Here is a 24,873-nt window from a genome sequence, read left to right on the forward strand (position 1 = left end):
AAACTTACTTCTTGATCCAAAAACAGCTCAAATTATACTGAAAACGATCAAAGAACGCTCCTTTTTTATGATCACTGGAGCTGTCAGTCTGTTAATCAATGAACCTGTCAACACTTCACAAGGAATGTCTTATTTATATACTGTAGTGTTTGCAATGTTTTAGTTATGATGCAAGCATTCGTGAAAATGCAGAAACTGAGTTGCATCACTGCACTAGTGCGCTCAACAGACATGACTGTGATCGGCTACGATGCAACCTTTTATGCAGTGGGTGTAGATCTAAATATAATGATGCAAATCAAAACTTTTCAAGATTATTTAATCTCAGTAGCTGTAATAGTGAAGATATGGTAAACGTTTTGTAAAAGTGTTCCACATGAAATGCTTTTCATATGCAAAAACATTACCCAATCAGAGCAGTGGATAAGTAAAGCAAGAGTCTTGCCAGTCTTGGGAGAATAACCAGAATAACTTCTGGTTATATGCTATCAACCCAATTCATGTGATTAGAGGTTTCTCCATGTAGACTTCCCTTTTTTGCAAAAGTTACTGGGTTCACATGGCAATGGTACAAGTTTGTGAAACATTTCTGACACTGTCAAAACATTTCACATTTGTTGCAATGGCTGTACTTTTGTAAGTATTTATTGTTCCTTGCTTGACCATGTTTAAATGTCTTTTTGTGGTTAGATATAAGAGAGACAAATGCGGTCAAAGCTCAACTTGCACTCAACCTGGAATCATTTTAAAGGGTACTGGACTATGTAGGAGCGCAGGGATGCTAGAGCCGGCAATTTTCTGATAAAAATTATGATTGCGATTAAAATGTTAATTCGCTTGTTTGTACAATCTGGCCAAAATGTTGGCGACTATATCTCAACATGCCTATAAAATAAGAATATTATTATTATTATTAAATATAAAAATGACTAAATAAATCAATAAGAAATATTACTATAATAATACTATTGTACTTTTAACTGTAAAATAAATAAAAAAAATCAAGTATTTCATAATTTATATTGCAACTGTAAAACAACAATACTAATATTTATGGAAGTTCAAACGTTGAACCATCTAATTTTTATTTTGATAATCACAGGAAGCCCTTAAAACTTTGTTAAAGTCCCCCTGCAGTCAATCATTGTATCCCTTAAAACTCATCTTTGATCATCAAAATTACATATTAAAAAAAAAATTCCTTAAAAAAATTAAAATAGCTTGAATGTTTGAATGTAACTACACCCTTGCCCCATTTAGTATATGCGGTTCAGTGAATATGAAAATTAGCCCCACCTCCACTCACACGCACCAGCTCAGAGATCTATTTCTTGACGACCACATGTTGAAGTGATTGGTTACAAGGTAGTTTGTGATGTCAGAAAAGCCAGTGATTTCAAACCCATTCTTTGGTTCACTGGAGTTTTAAGGATATAATAGCAATGGTGTTGACTTATGCATTTGTACATATTAAAAACACCACATAGACATAAACAACATTAAAAGCTTGATTTTCACCAGAGGGGGCAACACAGCTCTTCGGAGTGCAAAAAATGCTGAACCAATAAAGTGTGGGAAAACTACAAGAAAAAAATTTAGTCATTTGCATATGCAATTGACACCGTTCATATGCAACACTCCCATTTTATCACGCAGTGAAAAATACATCGCAGAGCAAAGAGGACACAGACAACGTGCCGACAGACAAGACAGAGCAGGCTTCTTTTGATAGGAAACAAAGTCTCAGCTTTTAAATGGTCAATTTTACTATGAAATTCAAATAAATGTGGATTTGATGCTCTTTAATGTGCCATTACAGATCGTTGTAGCGCCTCCGTTCATCTATTCCTCTTTACTAGTTATATTATAGCATGAAATAAACATGAATGAATATCAGAAGGTATGTTGAAAAAAAAAAAAAAAAAAAGTACAACTTCGTGAAATGGCATCATGTCTCATGTAATCACTCAGTGTTTAAACAGCAGAAAGACGTCAATAAAATTATTGTAAAAAAAATTCAAGTGACGTTACATTTACTGCCAGAAAGACACCAGAAAGCCATTCAAGAAACAAACTCGATAGTTAGCAAGAAAAATTAACTGAGCATTTTTCATAAAAAACACGTAAAATATTTTTTTTGCAAAAAAATGCACTATATTACAGTGTTTCTGCTACATTCATTCTGCTGTGGTGGTCCGCCACGGCTGCAGCTTCTCAGTGAGGTCTGATATTGTGCATACTATTGTGTTATAAGGCCCCACTAAAGGCATAAAAAAAAACATTGTAAAGCACCATAAAGTTTTCGTGCACAACCGTATATTCCAAGACTTCTAAAGTCATTCGATAGCATAATGTGAGGTAAAAATGAATATTTCAGTCGTTAAATTAAAGTTAATGGAAACTCATCTTTCTTCAGTCATTCTCCATTCAGCATTCATACAGCACGTCGCGTTCGGTTACGACAGTAACACGATGACACTCTATCCAAGATCAATGTTCCCATCAGTATACTTTATTTGTAGATAAAGGTCTATAGTTTGCATAAAATGACTTTCTCTTGCTGGAGTTTATTGCGCTTTCTAAATCATATTCCTTTCTCCCGGGTGTCTGTTAGATTACAGCACTGGAGTAGAGAGCACTATGAATTGTTCTTCATGCGCACAGTAACTGAAATTTAAAACTTAAAAGAAAAGGCTCAATAAACTGTTGCATAGATATAATACACTAAGCATCAAATATCTCTTCGATTTGTGCTTTGAACTTTTCATTGCGAAGTGCTGCACGCTGTGACTTTGCGTTGCTTCAAGTGCATCATTCTGCACACGGGATGCGCATAATCGCGTTACCGCTCTAAATTGGAGCCTTTCATATTATAATACTTAGGGGAGGTTTAAACACCTGGGGCAAGGGGGTGATGCCCATATTCTGCCCCGAAGAGAGAATATGGGAATATGCCGATATCTTAGAGAGCAGGGTGTATATATATTTATTTATTTATATCAATATTTAATAAATTAGAAATAAATTAGAAAACAAATCTTTAAAATAAACATGCTTTTACTTTAGATGGCAACTTCTTGAATCTGCAATCCTATTACAGTATTTTGCACAAATCAATTATTTGTTTAAAAATATATGAATGTGTGAATAAAAAGGACGTAAACACTGTAACAGGGCACTCCATAATCTGGTAATTTTGTGCGCACTGGTAATCATATTTTTTTCAAATAAAGACAAGGTAATGCTAATTTTACATACCGCACACAGTGAAAACAATATGTGATCAAGCGCTGCCATTCTCTTCTCAGGCACTGGTGTTCTCAGCATCGCCCGTCGAAATAAAAGTCTGGAGCGCCGTCAAAATAAAAGTCCCGCTTCCAACACATCGACCAATCAGAAAAACTTATTGGCCGATATTTAAAAAAATGCCAAATATCGACACCAATAATGCCAAATGAATTCATATTAAATCAAATTGAAACTATATCAGAATCTAATCGCAAGCTTATGAATAGAAATAGAATAGCGAAACTTGTGTCAATGTCCAGCCCTAATAAAAACAAAGTATCAGTCATTGTAGCAGTTGGGCTATTGATGACTTCTGAGAAGGACAGAAAACCTGAAGGAGATCGGTCCATACATTTGGCTCGAAGTTCATAAAAAAGACACTAGCCAGTAGGGCTGGGGAAAAAATCGATTTGATTTAAAAATCGAGTTGGTAGGTCAAATCGATTCATATTTTCAAAAAATCGATTTTTTTAGATTTTTTTTCTCCCCCTCTTCTATATAGCGTACAATACATACATTTTGCATTCGCCAAATCTTCCTTCAGGGTTTCCGTAGAACGCTCCCTGCGGCGCAGCTCTCGATGCTTCACGACATCACGACAAAAAGACTAGAATGTTTATTTTTTTAACGGTCCTCCACGACGACGACGGCGCGCGAGTGAGTGAGTGAGTGAGGGAGAGTGAGTGAGAGTGTGTGTTCGCGAGTGAGTGAGTGAGCGAGTGAGTGTGACTGTGTGTGCGCGCGAGAGTGAGTGAGTGTGTGTGTGTGTGTGTGTATGTGAGAGAGAGAGAGAGAGAGAGAGTGCGTGTATGCGAGTGAGTGTGTATGTGCGAGTGAGTGTGTGTGTGTGTGTGTGTGTGTGCGCGAGTGAGTGCGCGAGTGAGTGCGCGAGTGAGTGAGTGAGTGAGTGAGTGAGTGAGTGAGTGAGTGAGTGAGTGAGTGAGTGAGTGAGTGAGTGAGTGAGTGAGTGAGTGAGTGAGTGAGTGAGTGAGTGAGTGTGTGAGTGTGTGTGTGTGTAGGCAAAGGACTTTGATGTAGGCTATGTGAGTGAGCTTGTGTAGCCTATATGTGCGAGTGAATGAGTGTGTGAGACGGCTCGCGATGACTGGTCGTAAAACAACGTGTAGTCTGACATGTTTCTTGTATGTCCACGACATGACAAGATTTTTAGGAGTCAAAATCGTGTAATCTGACAGTGACTATCGTAACAGACAAACAGAATTTTGTTTATGTTGATGCACTTTAATTAAATACAATAAATATATATTTTTAAAATATATTTACAGTTCGCAGTTTTTTTGTTTTAAATGGGGGGGGGGGGAATCGAATCGAATCGTAAATCGAGTTTTTTATAAAAAAAAAAAAAAAAAAAAAACAGATTTTTTTAGGGGAAAAAAAAAAAAAAAAAAAAAAAAAAAAATCGGCCAGCTCTACTAGCCAGGTTTTCCATCCAAGGATTTTTTGCAAAAAAAGGTTTAGCGCATCAAAATGTTTACAGATATAGCTGATGGAAATGCCATTTAATATGTAAAGTTATCTATAAGCAAGTAATTTACAGGCTAATACCCCCAGAAAGTGTAAACACTGTGGCGCTATCAAAACATTGCTCTGTTTAAGCATTTTTATGTTTAAAGATCAATCACGACTTAATCAATCTAAACCCCAGAGAAGACTGTACATTAACTGCAGGAGAAGTCGTAATAATGGCTGAGCAGTCAGCGGTGGGAACATAACTACATTACTGTCAGTGTCATTACAGATAAAATTCAAAATCCATGCCCGTTCCACCCTCTGCATTCCCTACACTTCTGTTAATGTACACAAACCAGAAAACAACAAATCAAACGCCTTCATTTCTTTACATAGATGGCATTTACTTTAGTGAAATGGGCAAGACATCCTTCTGATTCGAAATGAAATTACAGAGTACGCCACGCTCCAAAACACATACTGGCATCAACAAACCATCAGCTGAATGATGGAAAAGATTATGCTATGAAACTCACCTTCTTGGGTCCACTGAAAATCTTCCTGCTGCCCTCCTTGGCTTTCTCCTGAGCTTTGACCTGAGGTTTCCTCACTGTTTCTGATGGGAAGGGGGCCTCTGGGAACTCCAGAGGATCTGTAAAACCACAAGCAAACATCAGCCATGTACCTGCTGAATACAGTATCTCACAAAAGTGAGTACACCCCTCACATTTTACCAAACATTTTAGTATATCTTATCAAGGGACAATACTATAGAAATGAAAATTAGATATATTTTAGAGTAGTCAATGTGCTGCTTGTATAGCAGTAAATATTTACTGTCCTCTGAAAATAACTCAACATACAGCATTATTGTCAAAATAGCTGGCAACAAAAGTGAGTACACCCAAAGTGGTGGTGGTTGAGGAGAACATCTCTCCACAAAGATGGACTAGGCTATAAGAAGATTGGTAACACCCTGAAATTGAGTTACAGTACAGGCCAGGGTCATTCAGAGGTTTTCCAAGACGGGTTCCACTTGGAACATGCCTCGTAAGGGTCAATCAAAGAAGTTGAGTCCTCGTGCTGTGCATCAGGTGCAGAAGCTGGCTTCAAAAAACAGACGCACGAGTGCTGCCAGCATTGCTTTAGAGGTTGCAGAAGCGGAAGGTTAGCTTGTCAGTGCTCAGACCATACACCGCACACTGCAACAAGTCGGTTTGCATGGCCGTCGTCCCAGAAGGAAGCCTCTTCTGAAGCTGGCTCACAAAAAAGCCCGCAAACAGTTTGCTGAAAGCAACCTGTCCAAGAGAATGAATTACTGGAACCATGTCCTGTGGTCTGATGATACTAAGGTAAACCTGTTTGGCTCAGATGGTGTCCAGAATGTGTGGCGACACCCTGGTGAGGAGTACCAAGAAAATTGTGTCTTGCCTACAGTCGAGTGTGGTGGTGGTGGTAGCATTATGGTCTAGGGCTGCATGAGTACTGCTGGTACTGGGGAGCTGTGCTTCATTGAGGAAAGCATGGATTCCAATATGTACTGTGACATTCTGAAGCAGAACATGATGCCCTCCCTTAAGAAACTGTGGCGAACTGCATGATAACGACCCCAAACACACCTCCAAGATGACAACTTTCTGAGGAAGCTGATAGTGAAGGTGATGGAGTGGCCAAGTATTTCTCCAGACCTGAACCCTATTGAGCACCTGTGGTGATCCTCAAGCGGAAGGTGGAGAGGCGCCATGTGTCTAACATACAGCAGCTCTGTGATGTCATTATGGAGGAGTGGAAGAGGATCCCAGCAACAACCTGTGCAGCTCTGGTGAATTCCATGGCCAGGAGGTTTAAGGCAATGCTAGATAACAATGGTGCTCACACAAAATATTGACACTTTGGCCACAGTTTTGACATGTTCACTTAGGGTGTACTCACTTTTGTTGCCAGCTATTTTGACAATAATGGCTGTATGTTGAGTTATTTTCAGAGGACAGTAAATATTTACTGCTATACAAGCAGCACAATGACTACCCTAAAATATATCCAAGCTTAATTTCTATAGTATTGTCCCTTGAGAAGATATACTAAAATGTTTGCTGAAATGTGAGGGGTGTACTCACTTTTGTGAGATACTGTAAACAAAGCCACAATAAAAGAGCAAAATAACAATGAAAAAACAAATATCAACACAAATCTGTGTAAATGTTGATGTCTGAATCATAGATATGATATATGATATAAATATATGATACATATCTCATAAAATAACGCCTAATTTTGGACCATTATGATTTTTATATTGATTTTGATGTTTTACAATGATTTATTATCATATGTTGATGTTTAAATTAGTTAAAATGTATGCATTTTTGTATGCGCTTAACTGTCAGTAAATAATGTCAATGCAAGAAAAAAAAAGCAAGAAAAAAAAAAAAAAAAGCCCAAAAAAAAAAACAGGCTTCATTTTCTATATGCAAAAGTACTTAATTTTGCAATGAAATAGAATCTAGATCTGTTCTTGATGACATTGTGAGATTGGGGAGTGTCTGTTCAGATTTATTATGCACTCATGCAGGTACTGCGATATAAACAGAGCCCAAAGTTAGATTCCCAGAAAGAGTGTTGAGTGTAAATACTGACCGTCTTTAAGGCAGTGACTGTCATCTGCAGTGTGACTACTCTGAGAGTCCTGCATCTCCATGGGCTGAGGACTGTCAACATCTGTCTCTATAGACATCAGTGGCACTGCTACAGCTGCCGCAGCCTTCCTCTTGGCTCTCCTTCTTTCAGAGGATCCCTCGTCTTCCTCGCTGTCGCTCTCACTGAGTTCATCAAAGCCAAAGTATTTGATCCTGTAGTTAGAGCTTCCTGAAGCAGAGTCGTCATCCTCAACAACAGCATCAGCATCATCAAACCCAAAGAGCTCCAGCTTACTGCTCTTCATCTTGCTCTGTGTGGGTTTGGAACGACTAAAAACCCAGAAAAACAGTCAGAATCTCACACATGTAGACTTCAAATCAATCATGAAAGAATGAGGCCAAGTGAGAGCAACCAAATGAATTATGAATTTAACAGAATTATATGGAATCTTTCAGGGTTTTTTCTATGTACACACTTGAATTTGACATCTCCAAATTAGGTCTGGTGAATCCAAAACTTTGCAATCCTCATGCTGGCATTCTCAAATTATTTTATTTTATTTGTTACATAGGGCTGTCACAATTAAAGTACCTGATTTTTTTTTTTAAATCTCTCAAAAAAGTTTCTCAGAGTGATCAGAGCCACCGAAACTAGATGCCATCACATACATATTTTTTAATGTCTGGAGTTGGATGGAGTTAATGTTCATTTCTATTTTATTTTAAGGCAACAACATGTTTTTTCTTATTTGCTTAGGGCAGGGCTCTAGACTGTTACTAAATGGTTGCATTTTGCAACCCCTTTTGTTGCCAGCCACTACCATTTTGACCAACTAAGCGCTGCCTTTCTGTTGCGTATGAGAAACATTAAATGGCAAACAGCAGAATGGTATTCAGCCAAAAGCAGAATGAAACCATGCTACTTGTTTGAACCACTCCAAAGCTCAGCCCAAAAGAGAGCACAGCGTGAGCTTAGAGCAAATGCATTCACTCGCTGATGGGTAAACAGCGCTGTAAGATCCATTTAGAAGCGTTTGAGTTTGGTGCGGAATATAGGTCTATGTGGTATTTTTAATATACTTTAAGACAAACAATGTGCAAATTCATCAGTTCCATTGCTGATATTTTCTCCTTGAAACTGCAGTTTAACAAAGACTTGAAATCGCCCTCGTTCCCTACGTCACAAATATGCTGTAACCAATCCTGTCAACATGTGGGGCTGGCTTTAGCATATCATTAACTATATGCGGCAAAGCAGGGGGGTCTCAAGAGAAGCCAGGTTATACTGCTATATTCTTCTGTTGACATGAAACTCCCACCGAGGCGGGGACTAATTTGCATATGCATAACTCAGCATATACTAAATGAAGCAAGGGTGTAGAGTTTCATTCAAGCTATTTTAAAGCATGAAGAAATTATTTTCACAGGAATTTCTTTTTAAAATATGTAATTTTGATTATCAAAGATGAGTTTTAAATTATTGACTACAGTGGGACATTAAGTGTAAGTGGTTTAGGTTGGAGCTGGGGATTAATAGTAAATGGGTGACAAGTTTGAGTTCAGCTTGTATCACTTCAAAAAGAGGCAAAAAAAAAAAAGATACACTACAAATTAAGAACATTGTGCAAAAATAGTATGACGTACAGCTTAAAACAAATTTAGTACTAAGAATTTCACGTAATTACAGTAATGTTCTTACATTAAACTATTACCTGGGAGGTTTGATTTCTATCTCGGTTTTCTTCTTCAGTCTTCCTGCATCTCCTGGACCAGCCGCTGGGGCGCTGGCTATGTACTCCTCCATACTTCGGTCCATGGAGTCCTGGAAGGTGACGTTAAACATGGAAACACAAGACGGGTGCAGCACTGTGTAGTCTCTCGTCCGACCTCTACTCGTCGTTTTCCCAGCATTTTCGGCCCCGCTGTTCTGCAACGTTTCCGTGGAGCTATGACTTGAAGCACTTCCACTCCCATCAGCTCCACCAGGCTGTTTGCCTTTACTGGGTCTGCAATACGTTCTGCAGTTGGAAGCCCTGAGAACAGACTGAGAGTGGTCCTCGCTTTCAGATGGCTCAACAGGAACATTAAAGCCCCCTTGGGCAAACTCTTCTAAACGAGTCTCAGTGGAGGATGTGCCCTGAATGTTGCTGCTACTGTAACTACTGGATGCCCACAAGGTAGATGGAGGGTTTTTATGTCCAGTAAAGAGGGATGTGGAGCGTGCCCCCAGTCCGACCACAGCGCTCCAGGCATCATAAGAATCCTTGTCCTCTGTTTTTTCAGACTTTAACGTGGTGGACTGAGCATAAGGTCTCGTGTCGCTTTCAGAAGGGTTTTTGTACCATGAATAGCTGTGGCTGTCAGTGCTCTCAGAGGACCAACTCGGGGTCTTCCCTACAGAAAAACAAAATCAGGAGTAAAAACATCAGTCAGATGTAACAGAACTCTGACTTCAACTAAGTACTTGACCAGACCATTAACTTAAGGAATATACTGTTGCAACTGTTAGATATAGGCCAAACTTCTAAAGCTGTGCTACATTAGTTGTTTGTTTCTCTCACAAAAATGACTATATCAAGGATGAACGATAATGGTTATTCATGACTATTTAGCTCAAAAATGAAATTATAAATCGCAATTGATCATGATTGTTCTCATTTGAGAAATTTCTTTACATTTCACCCATATTTTGGCATAAGAGCATTAATTCAGTTACCACAAATGCTAAAAATTAGAGCTGCAACTAAAACAGCACAAGCGGCCTCATGAAGGAACTAGGGATGCACCGATACCATTTTTTCAGAACCGATCCCAAAAAATATCGACCGATACCAGCGCAGTTTTTTTTTTTTTTTTTAATCAAGTAGAATTTCTATAACTCTGTGATGAACACAATCTACTTAATACAGACAACGTCATTATAAAGAAAAACAACAACAAAAAAAAAATCTATGACAAAACTGCAATTATAAACTAGATTAGTGGATAATTCAGCAGTAAAATTTACTCAAAAAAAAAAATCACAAGTGCACAATAATTTTATAAAAATCTGAACATTAAGTGAAAAAAAAAACATTTAATGGGGAACAAATAAGTGACAATAAGTGTAGTACTAAATCTGGTAAAACGCTGCACATTGCTCTTTGTATTGTTGTAAAATACATTCATGAAAAACAAGATAACAAAAAAATCTAAAAGATCAACATAATTTTAGGCTATATATACACTATAAAATTAAAACTTTTTTAAATGTATAGACCTTATGTGCCATATAAACGAGGGCGCCGCCATCTTTCGAATATTGTCTTTGAACTTCCGTTTTTGCGGTCGCTCTGTATATTTCTATAGCATTGCTGTCCAGGATTAATTAGCTTTAGAAGTGGATTTACTTGTGTAAAGTTAACGAAAGTTATCATGAGGATTGTAATGTTTAAAGCAGATGTCTTAACAAATGTCAGTAGACCGGGAAGATTTTAAAACATTCATTCATAAATATGTAAGATCGCTGTGAAAATACAGACCGGAAGTCAAAAGACAACGAGCACAGTGCTGAAAAGGGGCGGGGCTACATAAGGTCTATAAGCACAGCTGTTTAATGAGGCAGCAACATATAGATAGGACAGAACAAGAAAGGCTATTAATAATCCTTCATTGTGCAAAAGTATTATGAAATGCACAAAGCACTTTTGCGCATCCCGAGCGAGTGTCGCAGCACGTCGAAGTCTGCATTGAAAAGTTCAAACCACAAAGGAAAGACATATTGATGCCTAGAGTATTATATAGTATCTATCTATGCAATAGTTTATTCAGCCTTTTCTTTAAATTTTAAATTTCAGTTACTGTCTGGCCTCGTCTAACCGATACCCGATCCGGCAAAGAATGGCAGTATTGGAGCCGATACCGATACTGAGTAGGCCTATCGGATCGGTGCATCCCTAGAAGGAACATAGACTGGCTGTATTACGCTTTTTATTTGAGTGTAAAATTGTAATGGAGATCGCTAAACTCCAGCATACATGTTTTCAGTTCTCAGATCATCTTTTTTATTTATTTTTTTGCAGTGCAGAGAAAGCATGTGCACATGGTTGCCAGGTTGGAAATTAAGTAAAACACTGAGCGGAAAACGTATCCATTTACAGGGTTCCAAATTGCGAACATCTTTCCTGCTGATGCGACTCAATTTTGTTAAAGGTCACACTGGTGCCACCACCACTTTGGCAAAATGATTAAAGAGTTGCCATTCCTGTTGCATATGAGAAACATGAATGAAATGAAAGTGGAACGAAGCCACGCTATTCATTTGAGCTCAGGATTCCTACAACCTTTTGAGAGTAAAATTCAAGCACTTTTTAAGGCTTTTAAGAGCTTCACACTTTTCACAGCACTTCAAAGCTCTAAATATCCAATTTAACTTGTTTTTAAAGGGATACTTCACCTCTGGAAAGATGAATGTGTATTTGAATCCCGGACATTTTGAACGATCTCGCCCGCCGGACAAGTCCGGGAAAAGGAGGATGGTAACCCCTACTACTCAGCTTTCTCCTACTACTCAGCTTTCTTCACAGAACAAGAGCCTGCAAGCTTAGCTTCCAAAGAAAGACGGCTGACTGTGTGTACATTATGTGAGATCCCACCCTCTATAGGTGGGTTGAACACATGCGGAACAGCCCCTAATACTGGCTGTAGTCTTTAGCCTCTGGCCAGAAAATCCTCCGATGACGCAAAATGACGATTTTTGCATCATCGGAGGATTTTTCCATTCAAAAAATACATAAATCTCTCCTCTCAAGGAGATATGAGGGTGGAAAGCATGGTAATTCGAAAATACTACAGGTTTTCTACTAATACAAAGCTTAATGCTAAATCCTGAAGTATCCCTTTAATGTGATTTGTAAAACTAACACTTTGTAGCAAACAAAAACTTATTTTAAAAAAAGAAGTGAAATTACCACTACAAGTAGTGGTGGCAGAGCAGCACTAATTGACTTTCCCACTCCCTAATATATGGAGACAAGTAGGAAGTCACAAAGTTTTTGCATATTACTGTTGTTCATAAAAGTCAATTTTATCTGCATCTCAATTTATGCTCAGTGCTTTTACTGTCAAATTTCCAGTAAACATACATGTAATAATATTAGTAACTGCACTTATTAATACAAAAAAAATAGTAATTTTATGATTAAAATAACCTTTTGATTAAAAATCCCTCCAGCGCTACCAAATCAGGTGCTGGCACATCATCTATAGAACTTAGTGAAACCAAAACAACTGCTCTCAAATGTTAGTCTGAAGTAGAGCTGCACGATACTGGATAAGTTGTGAACCAAAAAATTGCTGTGGGTTTTTTTTCACAGAGATCACGATTCTCCAAGCATTCTGAACAGATAACTACACAAAATAACTTGTAATTTACTATGGTTCTGACAAAATGTTAATTGCAGTCTATTTAAAATGTTAAATTAATTTGAATGAATCATTTAAAAAAAAAAAAAATCGGTTTGAATGAATGATTCAATGACTCAAATACTTCTTGTTTCATTACTGGATGAATCAGCCTTTTTAAACGAATCTCTTAACTGAATGATTCAATGACAAATACATTTTTTAACAGTCACTTGTCCCCACCTAGCTGTTTCATACCTACACATGACAACTGCTCTCTGGCTCAGCAGCGGCACAAACACAGATAAGAATGTTTTGGTGTGTTTTTGTCAAAGGTTTAGGCTAAGACACAGGTGAATGGTTGTTACTTAGGAATGAGATCACGTGGGTGTTTGAATCGAGATTGCGATCTTTTAACGATTAATGCAGCTCTAGTCTGGATCCCTGATTTAAAGGGTTAGGCCTAGTTCACCCAAAAATGAAAATTCTGTCTGTAATTACTCACCCTCATGTTGTTCCAACCCTGTAAAACTTTCGTTCATCTTCGGAACACAAATTAAGATATTTTTGATTACAGTGGCTCAACCATAAGTTTATCAAGCGCCGAGAATACTTTTTGTGCACAAAAAAAATAAATAAAAATAACGACTATTCAACTATTCAATTTCCTCTGTGTGGGCCTCTGAGTGAATTCACGTAGTGTCACAGCGCAGATCTTCTGTGTTGTATGTCACACGCATCACACACATGACCAGCGTCGGCCAATAGTGAGCCTACGTGCTGATGTACAACACAGAAGCGCTGCGCTGTTACACCATGGGAATTCACTCAGAGGACCACGCAGAGGAAAATGAAAAGTTGAATAAAGTCGTTATTTTGTTTGTTTTTTGCGCGCAAAAATTATTCTCGTCGCTTGATAAACTTAAGGTTGAGCCACTGTAGTCACTTGGACTATTTTAAACATTGTCTTTTCTAACTTTCTGGGCCGGCAAATTTCGATCCCATAGAAGCCTACTGATGAGTGAGCCAGCCCTCGGATTTCATCAAAAATATTTTAATTTGTGTTACGAAGATGAACGAAAGTTTTACGGGGTTGGAACAACATGGGGTGAGTAATTACTAACCCTTTAAGACAAAACCCCTTTATATCTGCCAACCCCAAACACTTTGTGGAGGCTTGTTGCCAAAGCAAGATAACAAAAATATCAAATGAAGAAAAAAAACTTTTCAGGATACCAGTGGGCCAATATCACAGATGACCATTTTCGTTATGTAGAATAAAACTACTCTTTCTAGACCAGTGGTTCTCAATCCTGGTCCTGGGGACCCACAGCTCTGCACAGTTTGTATGTCTCCCTCATTTAACACACCTGATTCAGATCATCATCTCGTTAGGAAAGAGCTCTATGAACTGAACTGGGAGTGTCAGATAAAGGAGACATATAAACTGTGCAGAGCTGTGGGTCCCCAGGACCAGGATTGAGAACCACTGTTCTAGACCATTAAAGTGACTGGATCTTATGCAAGTGTATGACTTTTTAAACAGATGTAAAAAGTACAGTTTTCTTTGTGCTTAAAAACTAGTGCACCTTTTAGCTCTGAAGACCATCTGAGTCCATCAATTTTCTCTGATCCCATGACTAGTCAACACAGGAGACACACAGCTAGACATCTTTAAAGCAATAATCACACCTTTGCAGTCATAACATCTGTGCAATGGTCTGGCAGACAACACTCACAGTTTACCATTCTTACATTACTGTATTCATCATTATACCTATACCTACAATTATGTCTATGTACTATGAGTTAAGAGACAGGACAAAACGCTAATGGGCAGCTTTGAAAAAAGGTCGCCAACATACAAAACCCTCATTGCACCTCATGACAAAAGAAGCAGAGAGACTGTAAAGCATCTATTACACAACAGGAGTTACAAAATTTCAGTTATATCACCACATGAACATTCCCCTTTTCATTCAATTATTAAGAGCCAAAAATGACAAATTAGGCTGTTTTCAAATTATGACAATTTAAATCAGTCATTGAAATCAAACTATATAACTCTTCAAAACCTGAATTCTGATCAAATCTTAGTTGAAAAGGATTTATGTAACAGACTTATAAATGGCTTTAACATTTAATTTGAAGAATGGGTAATGTGTGAAATTGCCAGCCATGGGGCACTTATATTGACACTGTTTTGGATAGGGCAGCAGAGTTAGTGCGCTGAGGCGACGTGACTGACAGCAACCATCCACGATGCAACAAAGTTAAGCAGTAGTGTACTATGTAAATTACCAGTAACATGATACAGCAACCACCAATCACAAATGGAAAGGCAGCACGCATGATGGGTTCCATGAAGTTGGAACATCTACCACCAACCACATGTACGAAACTGCCATCTCCGGCCATTAATCTTGAAGTAAGCATGAAACATGAATTGCGTAGGGGAATCTTTAGGCACTTCACAACCTAATTTTGTAAATCATTTCAAAAATGATTCTTGATTAGGCATGCTGCGATAGTCATGTTACCGGTGTTACACTGTGTTCAGCCACACCGGTTACATCACATGCCCATCGGTTGTTGGCGGCACGACCTTCAACATCATTTTGATTTTTTTTTTATAGTAATAGAAATCATTTAGTTCAGTTAGAGAACAGAGGGAAAAACTCCAACTCCAAACTCCATCAGGTGACAGAATGTAGAGGTGTTCTCCTCTGGCCAAACGATTGAACATGGAGTGATTATGATTCCAGGCTGCACCACAAGTCAGATTGTGACATTTCTTCCAGCTCCTTCTCTTTGTTATTAGAATAAACTTAACCGTCAAGGTTATGATATGACTAATGCATTAATTCATAAAGTTCATGTAGATGTGATGTAGAAAGACTAGGTACACTGCTGTCTTCTGGTTTGTTTGCACACCACAGACAGTGAAGCGGAGAACCAGCCACTTGGGTGCATTCTTCCAGGACGGTCGGGAGCTTGCATTTAAAAACCGCTGGATGGAGGAAGTATTTTGAAGTTTTAAAAGACAGGGTAGCTTGTGCTAGCTTGTCAAAATAAAGTTGGCCTGATGACAAAAACAAGGTTGTCACTGCAGAAGATCTTATGCCCAAGGAGGAAGCCTCTCGACTGTGTTGGAAGTATCTAGGCGTTAAATACAGCGGAGCATGGTTATAACTAATCGTGCTGCTTAATATAATTTTCCCAGACCAGAGAAGCGGCAATTCACTGGTTACATTTTTTACCTATAACTAAGCCCAACTTTATATATGAGATATTAAGCATACCTGTTGTTCAGAATTCCATTTGAAATTAATTAATTTGCCATTAATGCTGGATAATACTTCACACGTCCAAAAAAAAAAAAAAAAAAAAAAAAAAAAAAAAGAGACGTTCACTTTGAAAGGTTGGAGTGATTTTTTCTTTTTGCATATTGGATGAGTAATTATTTTTAAACCTCATCATTATCTGGTTTTAAATCTCCTTATAAAAAATTTAATTAAATTTTCCAATGAGTTTATTGCATCTATAATTTCCCATCTATATCGTGCAGCCCAATTCTCCGTGTGAACAAGCCTTAAAGGGGTCATCGGATACCCATTTCCCACAAGTTGGTAAAATTCTTTAAGGTCTTCATGTAAAGTTTGTAACATACTTTGGTTAAAAATCCTCAATGGTTGTTTAAAACACCCTTTTTACCTCCTCAAAAACAGCTCTGTTTACAGCGACCCGTTTCGGTTCAAGTCTCTTTAAATGATAATGAGCAACTGCTCACCCCACCCCTCTCTTCCGTGGGGCGTGTCGACACAAGACACACAAAGTGCTGCCATGGCGGACAGTATACAAATGGCTGAGGGGGAAATGTGCTAATACTGGACAGTCTGTCAGCGGTCGTGGGCAGAGCATGAGCAATATGACATTATATTGCTCAGAAAATCCAAACGGCTTGATTATTGAGAGTGTTTAGGCTTTTTGAGTAAAAAAAAAAAAAAGAAAAAAAAAAGGAGTGAATGTTTTTTTTTTTTTCCATTGTATGGTGGTTGTGTCCACACACTGCAAAGACACATTTATATGCAAACACCATATAAAAGAGAATTTTGCATCCGTTGACCCCTTCAAGGTTAGTGGTCGACTGTCACAACTGATATTGATTATATAGTACCTATTATAGTATTTTTTCACAGAAAAGAAATTGTTATTTAAACGTCATTTAAATAAACGAATATTCGAATTTTATGAACCAATATTTTTGAAAAATGCCCATCCCTACTATCTACAAATGCACACTTCAGAAAATCTCTCAGCTGGCTTCACCAAAGTTTGCAAGGTTTGTAAAATTAAATGTTTATTAGAAAGATTTTTTTCCCCAAATCAGCTGTATTTGGGAAAATCAGCTGGAAAACACATCGGCTTTCACGTCAGCTAGAAAAACAACTGAAAAAGACTGCAACAATATTGTTCCTCTTTGTCTTTATAATTATAGCAGTGGTGGTGGGAGGGGTGACTTCCCTATTCTCATAGAATTAAAACAATTATTAAAACTTTATAGTTTTAGTATTCATCCATAAACTACTTCCCCTTTAATTCAGTGGGCTTTGTTCTGCTGTCTAGAGAACAATAGGAACATAAATGTCTACTTTTTGCCAGATAATAGATTGACCCAAGCAATATTCACAGGAGCAACAAAACTGAAGCATCTTCGAGAGAGCCTCTCATCAGCATACATTATCATAAGAGACCCTTAGCAGTTACAGACAAGGTGATGAGTTTAGTGTGCTGAGCTTCAAAATGAGATAAGCAGCTCACAGGGGCCTGTCCAGACGCTACGCTTCATCAGCGTCTAAGTGTTCTCCTAGTTTTAACATCGCCGCTGACGGTGTCAGTGTTCTGAAAGTTTCCTCTAACTTCACCTCATTGATTACTTAGTCAACCAAATGATTTGCAAGACCCTGGAGGAGTTCCGACCTGAAAAAGCAATTATGCAGAGGAAATGTAAAATAGAGTTTGGGCCAATTAAAGATTTTCATTTCTTGGTCTGCTGGGAGCTCCAGGCTGCTGTTTTAAGAGTCAGACTGCCGTATCCATTACTGTGTGACATTAAGCAGGGTTTTACACAAGTCTACAGCCCGTAACACTGGTGTCCTGAGCATTTACAGCACTTATGGTGCAGATCCCCTCAAAGAAGTTTTATTATTTATAATTATAATATTATATATATATATATATATATATATATATATATATATATATATATATATATATATATATATATATATATATATATATATATATATATATATATATATATATATTTATATTTTTTATCAGTGAGTGATGGGTCAGTTTATTTCAGATCTGTACTGCTACAACCAACATCACAATTACATGCATGATGTGAAATTCCACCCACATTCACTTCCACATTTCTTTTCTCTCCTAACAACACAATTAAGAAATGAAACTGTGACGGTTTGTTTTTTGACATTTTACTGAGTATGAACAGTAGAAGTAGTCTAAGGCAGGAGTCTGCAACCTATGGCACACATGCCAACATTGGTATGCGGAGGGATAATAACTGGCACGTGACAATAGCTAAAGAGGTGTATTTAAATAAATTTAAAGTCCCTTAAACTTGCATATATTACAAACATACATTTTGAGGTAATTAATCCTCAGTCTCACAGCCTGTTTTATCATATTAGGAACTACAAATACTATTAAACTGTGAGATTATAACCTGCGCTAGTGTGCAGATCCGACAAACCATTCACGCAAGCAGAGGTTTCTGTGATTATCCCTCAACATGCCATAGGCTGCTGAGCAGGTAAATCTGTCTGTCACCCAGTTTGCTCTGCTCAATGTTCCGCTCCGTGTGTGAGCTCTCTGCTCAGTCCCTCATGGGCCAAGCAAAAGCTCCACTCATGTATCGCTCACGCTCACTGGAAAAGCAAAATCTGTTCAAATAACATGCAGAAATGAAATTTTTCTGTAATAGACTTGTTTCTGTTTGCAATAGCCCTATACTGTGCTGTATGTGCTGTATAGGAAACGCTGAGAAAATGATGCTACACTCCCGCTACGCACTGCTTACATGCTCTGATAATAATAGCTTTGAGTCAGTCAAAGAACAGGACTAGGCCTATGCTTTATTTTGATAATTGGTCAAACATAAATGTTAAATCTGATTCCGTTGAATATAATTGAATGTAATACATTTATTTTAATAGATATTTATTATTATTTTAATATATTTTCAAGGGATGTGCTGATCCGATACTCAGTTTCAGTTTCGGCTCCGATACTGCAATTCTTTGTCGGATCGGGTATCGGTCAAACAGAACCGATCCAAATACGATATTGTACGTAGGCCTATACTATTCTGTGTTATTGTTAAGCCTCACAAAAGGCACAAAAACATTATAAAGCACCATCAACTTTTCGTGCAATATACTATAAGTGTTCTAAAGCCATGCCATAGTTTAATGTGACAGAGATAAATATTGAAGTCGTTAAATTCAAGTTCACGTAAATCCTCCCTCCGCTGCTGCTGTCAGTCATTCTCTATTCAGCATTCAAACAGCGCTTCGCGTTCGGTTATGACATGATGAAACTGTCCAAGATGATTCAATGTTCATATTATTATACTTGATATGTAGATAAAGGTCTATGGCTTTGCATAAAATTACTTTATCTTCCTGGAGTTAATTGCTGTTCATGTAACTTTCTCCCGGGTGTCTTTTAGATCACAACACTGGAGTAGAGAGCACTATGAATTGTTCTTTACACGCAAGTAACTAAAATTTAAAACTGTTATTATTGCATTGATATAATATACTACACATCAATATCTCTTCATTTTTGCTTTGAACTTAATGCGAAGCGCTGCAGCTCCATGTTGCTTCAAGCGCATCATTCTGTGCACGGGATGCGCATAAGCGTTTTGAGCCGCCCTTCTTCTTCGGTCCTATCTGCCTCACTAAAAAGCTGCACTATACATTTAAAATAAATATTTTAATTTTATAGTAGGCTATATATTATATATAAATATATTTATAATGTGTTTCACTAAATGTTTAGATTTAGGCTAATACAATTATGGTGCACTCATGATTTTTCTAGAGTAACTTTTGCTGCAGAATTTTCCACTGACCTAGTTTTTAGTAATTTGTCAGATGATGATCATATAACTTTTTTCATTTTTTGTTTTTCTTTATAATGATGTTTAACACACACAACAACAACAACAACAACAACAACAACAACAACAACAACAAAAAAAGAGTAATTATCAGTTCAACACAGAGATATAGAAATTCCATATATAGGCTATATTTTTTTTTAAATCACTGGGCTGATATCGGATCAGTATCAGACGATACTCAATTTTTGGTATTAGATTGGTTCTGAAAAAAATGGTATCGGTGCATCCCTAATATATTATGTCCAATTTTAGTGTGATACTTTTTTTTAGTGATAATAGTGATAATAGTGATCATTTTTTTTATTCTGATTCAGTAAAATTATTGAATTTAATTAAAAAGTCTAATAATAATAATACACATAATAACTCATTTAAAATAAGAAATTTAATTATTTCTTAAAGTCCATGTGAACCGGAAGTTGCAAACGACTTTTCTCCAGTGTTGTGACGTATTTCCCAGTGAAAAGGAATATTGAACAGAGGGCAGGGTTTTACTCTAGCGCTCCTCCTCTCCATCTCTCGCTCATTACAGACTAACGGTTTGAGGGGAGTGGTTAAGCGTTTCCCAAACCAAGCCGTCAAACCTACGTCATCAGAGAAGGAACGCCAATCCAGACCGGAAGAGACTTTTCAGACTTTGATTAAAGATTACGACGGCAAAAAGTGACTTTTAAACCTATTTATTTTCTGTGTATTAATTTGCACGGATTAATTGTTCACCACAAGACTAGTAATATGTGCTAACAAAGTAAATAGGGTCAATTTTGATTTCAGTTAGACTTTAAAAAGTGCATGCAGAATTTTTGGTTTTGGCCCAGAATTTTCATTTCGGTGCATCCCTAGTTCTCACATTTCACTGGCCTTCAAATTACATCTCATCTGAATGCATCTTCTTAAAAAGCCATTTGTGCAAGTGTTATACCTAAACCACCGTTTAACCGGTTCAAGTTTCATACATTTCTTTTTTTTTTCTCACAGCATTATTTATGCAATATGCACACAGAAAAAATAAAATAAAAAAAACATTACTCAAATTGCTAATAAATGTAACAATTAATTACAAAGAAAGAAACCGCAAGCAACACATTGAATTAAACGTGAAAAGACAAATTGTATTTTCATTTGATTGGTAAAAGTGTCTCTTATTCTAATTGAATGTATTGATTAAATGTATGCATTATATTTTGTCAAATTGTTACATCCGATAAAATAAGGAAAAATTACCTTTAAATCAGTTTGTGGGGGGGGGGGGGGGGGAGATACAGCCTTGTAGTGGAAAACTTAATTTCTGCCACTGCTGTGAACTAACCAAGGCATCGAATATAAAGAATATGAAAAGCAGACCATTACAGGGCAGGCTAATGGTCCTAAGTAAATCACACATAGCAAAATATTATCTAAATTGTCATTACTGACAAAATCCCAGAAAATATTTGAGTATGATTTGATTTTTTTCTTTTCTTTTTTTTCAACATCGTATACTAACAGAATCATCTTTTCAAAACCCCATGAAGATCACAATTCAAAAGACATCTAATAACTAGAAACTGCACACACAAGCCGAAGTAAAGATTTGCAGGACAAAGCATAAACTATCTTAGTAACCACAAGTAATCTTGATGTTTTCTTCCAAGCATTCACATGCACTTGTAAATGATGCTGAATATCCATCAGAAACACATGATGAAATAAACTAAAGTGGAATTCACCAATGCTCTTGCACGTCTCCTAATTAGAGCAAATAGCCACTGCAAAAACTGCTGACAAACCCTGTTTAACCCTGCAACTAAAGGACATTCAAGGATTTGACTAGGACTTTAATGATGATACATGCTCCCTAATTTCAATTATGTGCATTACGTCAAATATGGATTTCAAAGTCAAACGTAGTAATGTTTAGATACAGTCTTGTTCAGTAAATTAAAGTAGTTTGTCAAATGTTTCAGACAAGTAAACAACCACAAAAAAAAAAAAATCTAGGGCAGGTCTATACAATGTGGTAAGTAAGTGCTTCCCGTTGAGATAAATGGGTCAAACACCTGAACGACACTGTCAGCACACATAACAACTGATTAACACAGGAACGCTGGAACAAATCAGATATCATTTGAACATTAAAACAATTCCGAAGGATTTTAGAGGGGAAGGAATTATCCATGAACAAAACATACCTGTAGTAGAGGTGTTAAAAAATTTCCCAGGGTCCTCTGGCACTTTGTGAGCACTTCTCTCACTACTGAGAGTGAAAGGGGCCCTGCTGGGGGCCACGGCCTCCACGCTGGCAGGCTGGTTCACCCTACTGTTGGGCTCCAGCGTCAGACTGGCCTGGGAGCCCCCTGTGGACGTCACTTTGGGTTTAGACTGGGCTACGCTACGAGACGTAACCGGCTTGGATTCGTCGTCACTGTCGAAACCGAACGGATCCTCTGAGCCATCACCTTCTGAGACCTTGGACCTCTTGGTCTGATCTGTCAACTCAGTCTTTAAACCAGGCCTCTTTGCTCCCACCTTGGCTTTGTAAGTCGTCTCACCCCATTTGGTGCTGAGCGTGGCCCTTTTATTGGACAACACCTCGTCAAACTTGGAGGTCCCATCTCCTCCTCTTCGGCTGTATGTTTTTCCAAATCTAGACGTCATTGTGGCATCCGTCTCATATTCCCTGTAAACGATAATAAATTGTTTAATGAATAACTCACTGGCTGTTTTGCAATCAAATGCTGACTATTAACAATTTGCCTCAAGATTAATCTGTTCATAATTAATAAAAATCAACATTATTCTGCATTCTCAATGTCTGAACCTAAAAGATTTCGGGGCTACTTATTATAAAACAGATGTAACTCATTCAAACAAGACAACTACCTGCGCTTCTGTGCTGATAAAACATAGGAATCAGAATCATTTTACAATATGAGTTGGATTTCTACACACGTCTCACAAATAACAAAGTAAAAAGGGTTTAAAAGTAACTGTGTCCAACATAAGAAAAAACAATCTGATGCAATAGGCCTAAAAACTGAGAAGTGTAAGCTTTGATATACACAACAGCTAATGAAAAGCAGTGCAAGTTCCAAGATCCTAACTTCTATCTAATCATAATTATTTGAGATAATCGCAATAATTGTGCACTGTAGTATAAATTTCTATCACATTTTGCCAAAAAAAACAAAACTGCTCTCAAGTACAAAGACAGTCAGGACGAAATGAAAGTTTTGGGGTTTAATCAATTACATTAGATTATATTATTATTAAAGTTAATTCTATGGGCCTATCATTATAATTTTTTTATTATAATATATTATTTACTACTGTACTCCAAGTAAAAATATAACATTACACTAACATAAAACAGAATTAAATTGTTAATCGCAATATTTGTATGACAATTAATCATCAGCAGAAAAATTCATGATTGTGTCACTAAAAAGAACCAAAACCATTGATTTTAGACAAGCCAAGGCTGTTAAACTGTAGGCCTATTCCTTGAACTAAATGCCATGGCACATTAATATAGCAATCATGAAGTACCATGGTATTACGATCTTCATAATTTGAGTCCGCCACTGGCTTGCAATCTAGCTAGTGCCAACTAAGCAACCCCAACAATATTAAACAAAACTTATTATATAATACCTTTTGATATTTTTGCAAAGTTTGTGACTTTACATACAAAAAGGCATCACAAATAACTAAATAAATAGGTTTAAAAGTCACTTTGTGCTCTACGTAAGAAAAACGAATCTGGTGCAATGTGCTCAAAAAGTGAGAAGTGTAATCTTAACATTTTCTAACAACTAATAAAAGGCAGTGCAATATTGTGGCTATAATAGCACTAAAAAGAACCAAAAACTATCATGAATATTAGAGTTCAATTCCATGAAGTAGCCTAGAATCTGAAGTAACATGAAGTAAATGGCATGGCACATCAATATGGCAATCATTCAGTACCATGATATTACCATCATAATAACTTATAGCCCGCCATTGGCTTGCAACATAGCTATTGCCAGTACCTGACAACCTCAAAAATATTAAACATACTTTATGCTAGAAATCCATTCCACATTATTGCAAGCGCAGCGAATTTCCATAAATAATCAGTAATAAACTAAGAAGAAAGCTAAAAGCTAGTGTTATCCACACGCTAATTCTATTTATTTTACCTGCTGTCTTCTGTTTATCTGTCATTTTAGCAACTTTATTTTCTTTCGCTAAGCAAATAATACATTAACGCAACGTTTTCCCTTGGATTAAAACGAAAGAGGGTCTAAAAACTAGCACAGTTGATAAAAACAACATATCCATGCTAACGGCTAATTCGCTAGCAAGAGGATTAGCATGAAGAAGCTAGCAGGCTAATAAGGCAATGCTATGAAATGCACTTCTTTTCCAGCATTAAAACTCATTTAATACTAGGTTACAATGCATATTTAGAATGTACAGAAGAAGTGAGCCCACAACAGGACCAAATGAGGTTAAATAACGTTACTCGCCAGGTTGGTGAAGAGAGTGAATCCGGGCCTTTGAGTTCCACTAATACTATAAACAAACACTAAATACTGACACGCACTGCCTCGCGACCTCCACCGACACAGTTATAAGTATATATGAGATATGAGTTTCGATATAACTAAATATAAAAATTCACAGGCTTTCTATTTGAGTTTTCCTCATGTATTTCTATCTCAATTGTTTCGGCTCTGAAACACCAACGGCCTCCATTCGCATTCCCCCTCCTTCACGTTTTCGCGTCACGACAATCGCGTCGCGGCAGAGGCGTATCAGTCTTGACCAATCACAGGCCGCACTATGCATCCGTCGGAGGATTTTCGAGGCGTGTGATTGGCTAGTTTTATAAAGAGTCTTGAACTTGAACGCGAT

The 24,873-nt window shown here is 37.4% G+C and overlaps 1 protein-coding gene across 1 annotated transcript in view; it reads right to left on the bottom strand.

The window, feature by feature from the left end:
* Window positions 1-24,873, bottom strand: part of waplb (WAPL cohesin release factor b) — a 63,934-nt gene extending 39,061 nt beyond the window's left edge. The window contains exons 1-5 of the mRNA XM_081393422.1: window positions 24,486-24,873; window positions 22,164-22,651; window positions 9,107-9,788; window positions 7,396-7,724; window positions 5,295-5,410 (exon numbers count right to left, since the gene is read on the bottom strand). Coding sequence (XP_081249548.1) covers window positions 5,295-5,410; window positions 7,396-7,724; window positions 9,107-9,788; window positions 22,164-22,629 — 1,593 coding nt within the window. The 5' untranslated portion in view covers window positions 22,630-22,651; window positions 24,486-24,873. The remainder of the gene's footprint in view (window positions 1-5,294; window positions 5,411-7,395; window positions 7,725-9,106; window positions 9,789-22,163; window positions 22,652-24,485) is intronic.

This window comes from Scardinius erythrophthalmus (genome assembly GCF_964197995.2).
Source record: "Scardinius erythrophthalmus genome assembly, chromosome: 18".
NCBI lineage: Eukaryota > Metazoa > Chordata > Actinopteri > Cypriniformes > Leuciscidae > Scardinius > Scardinius erythrophthalmus.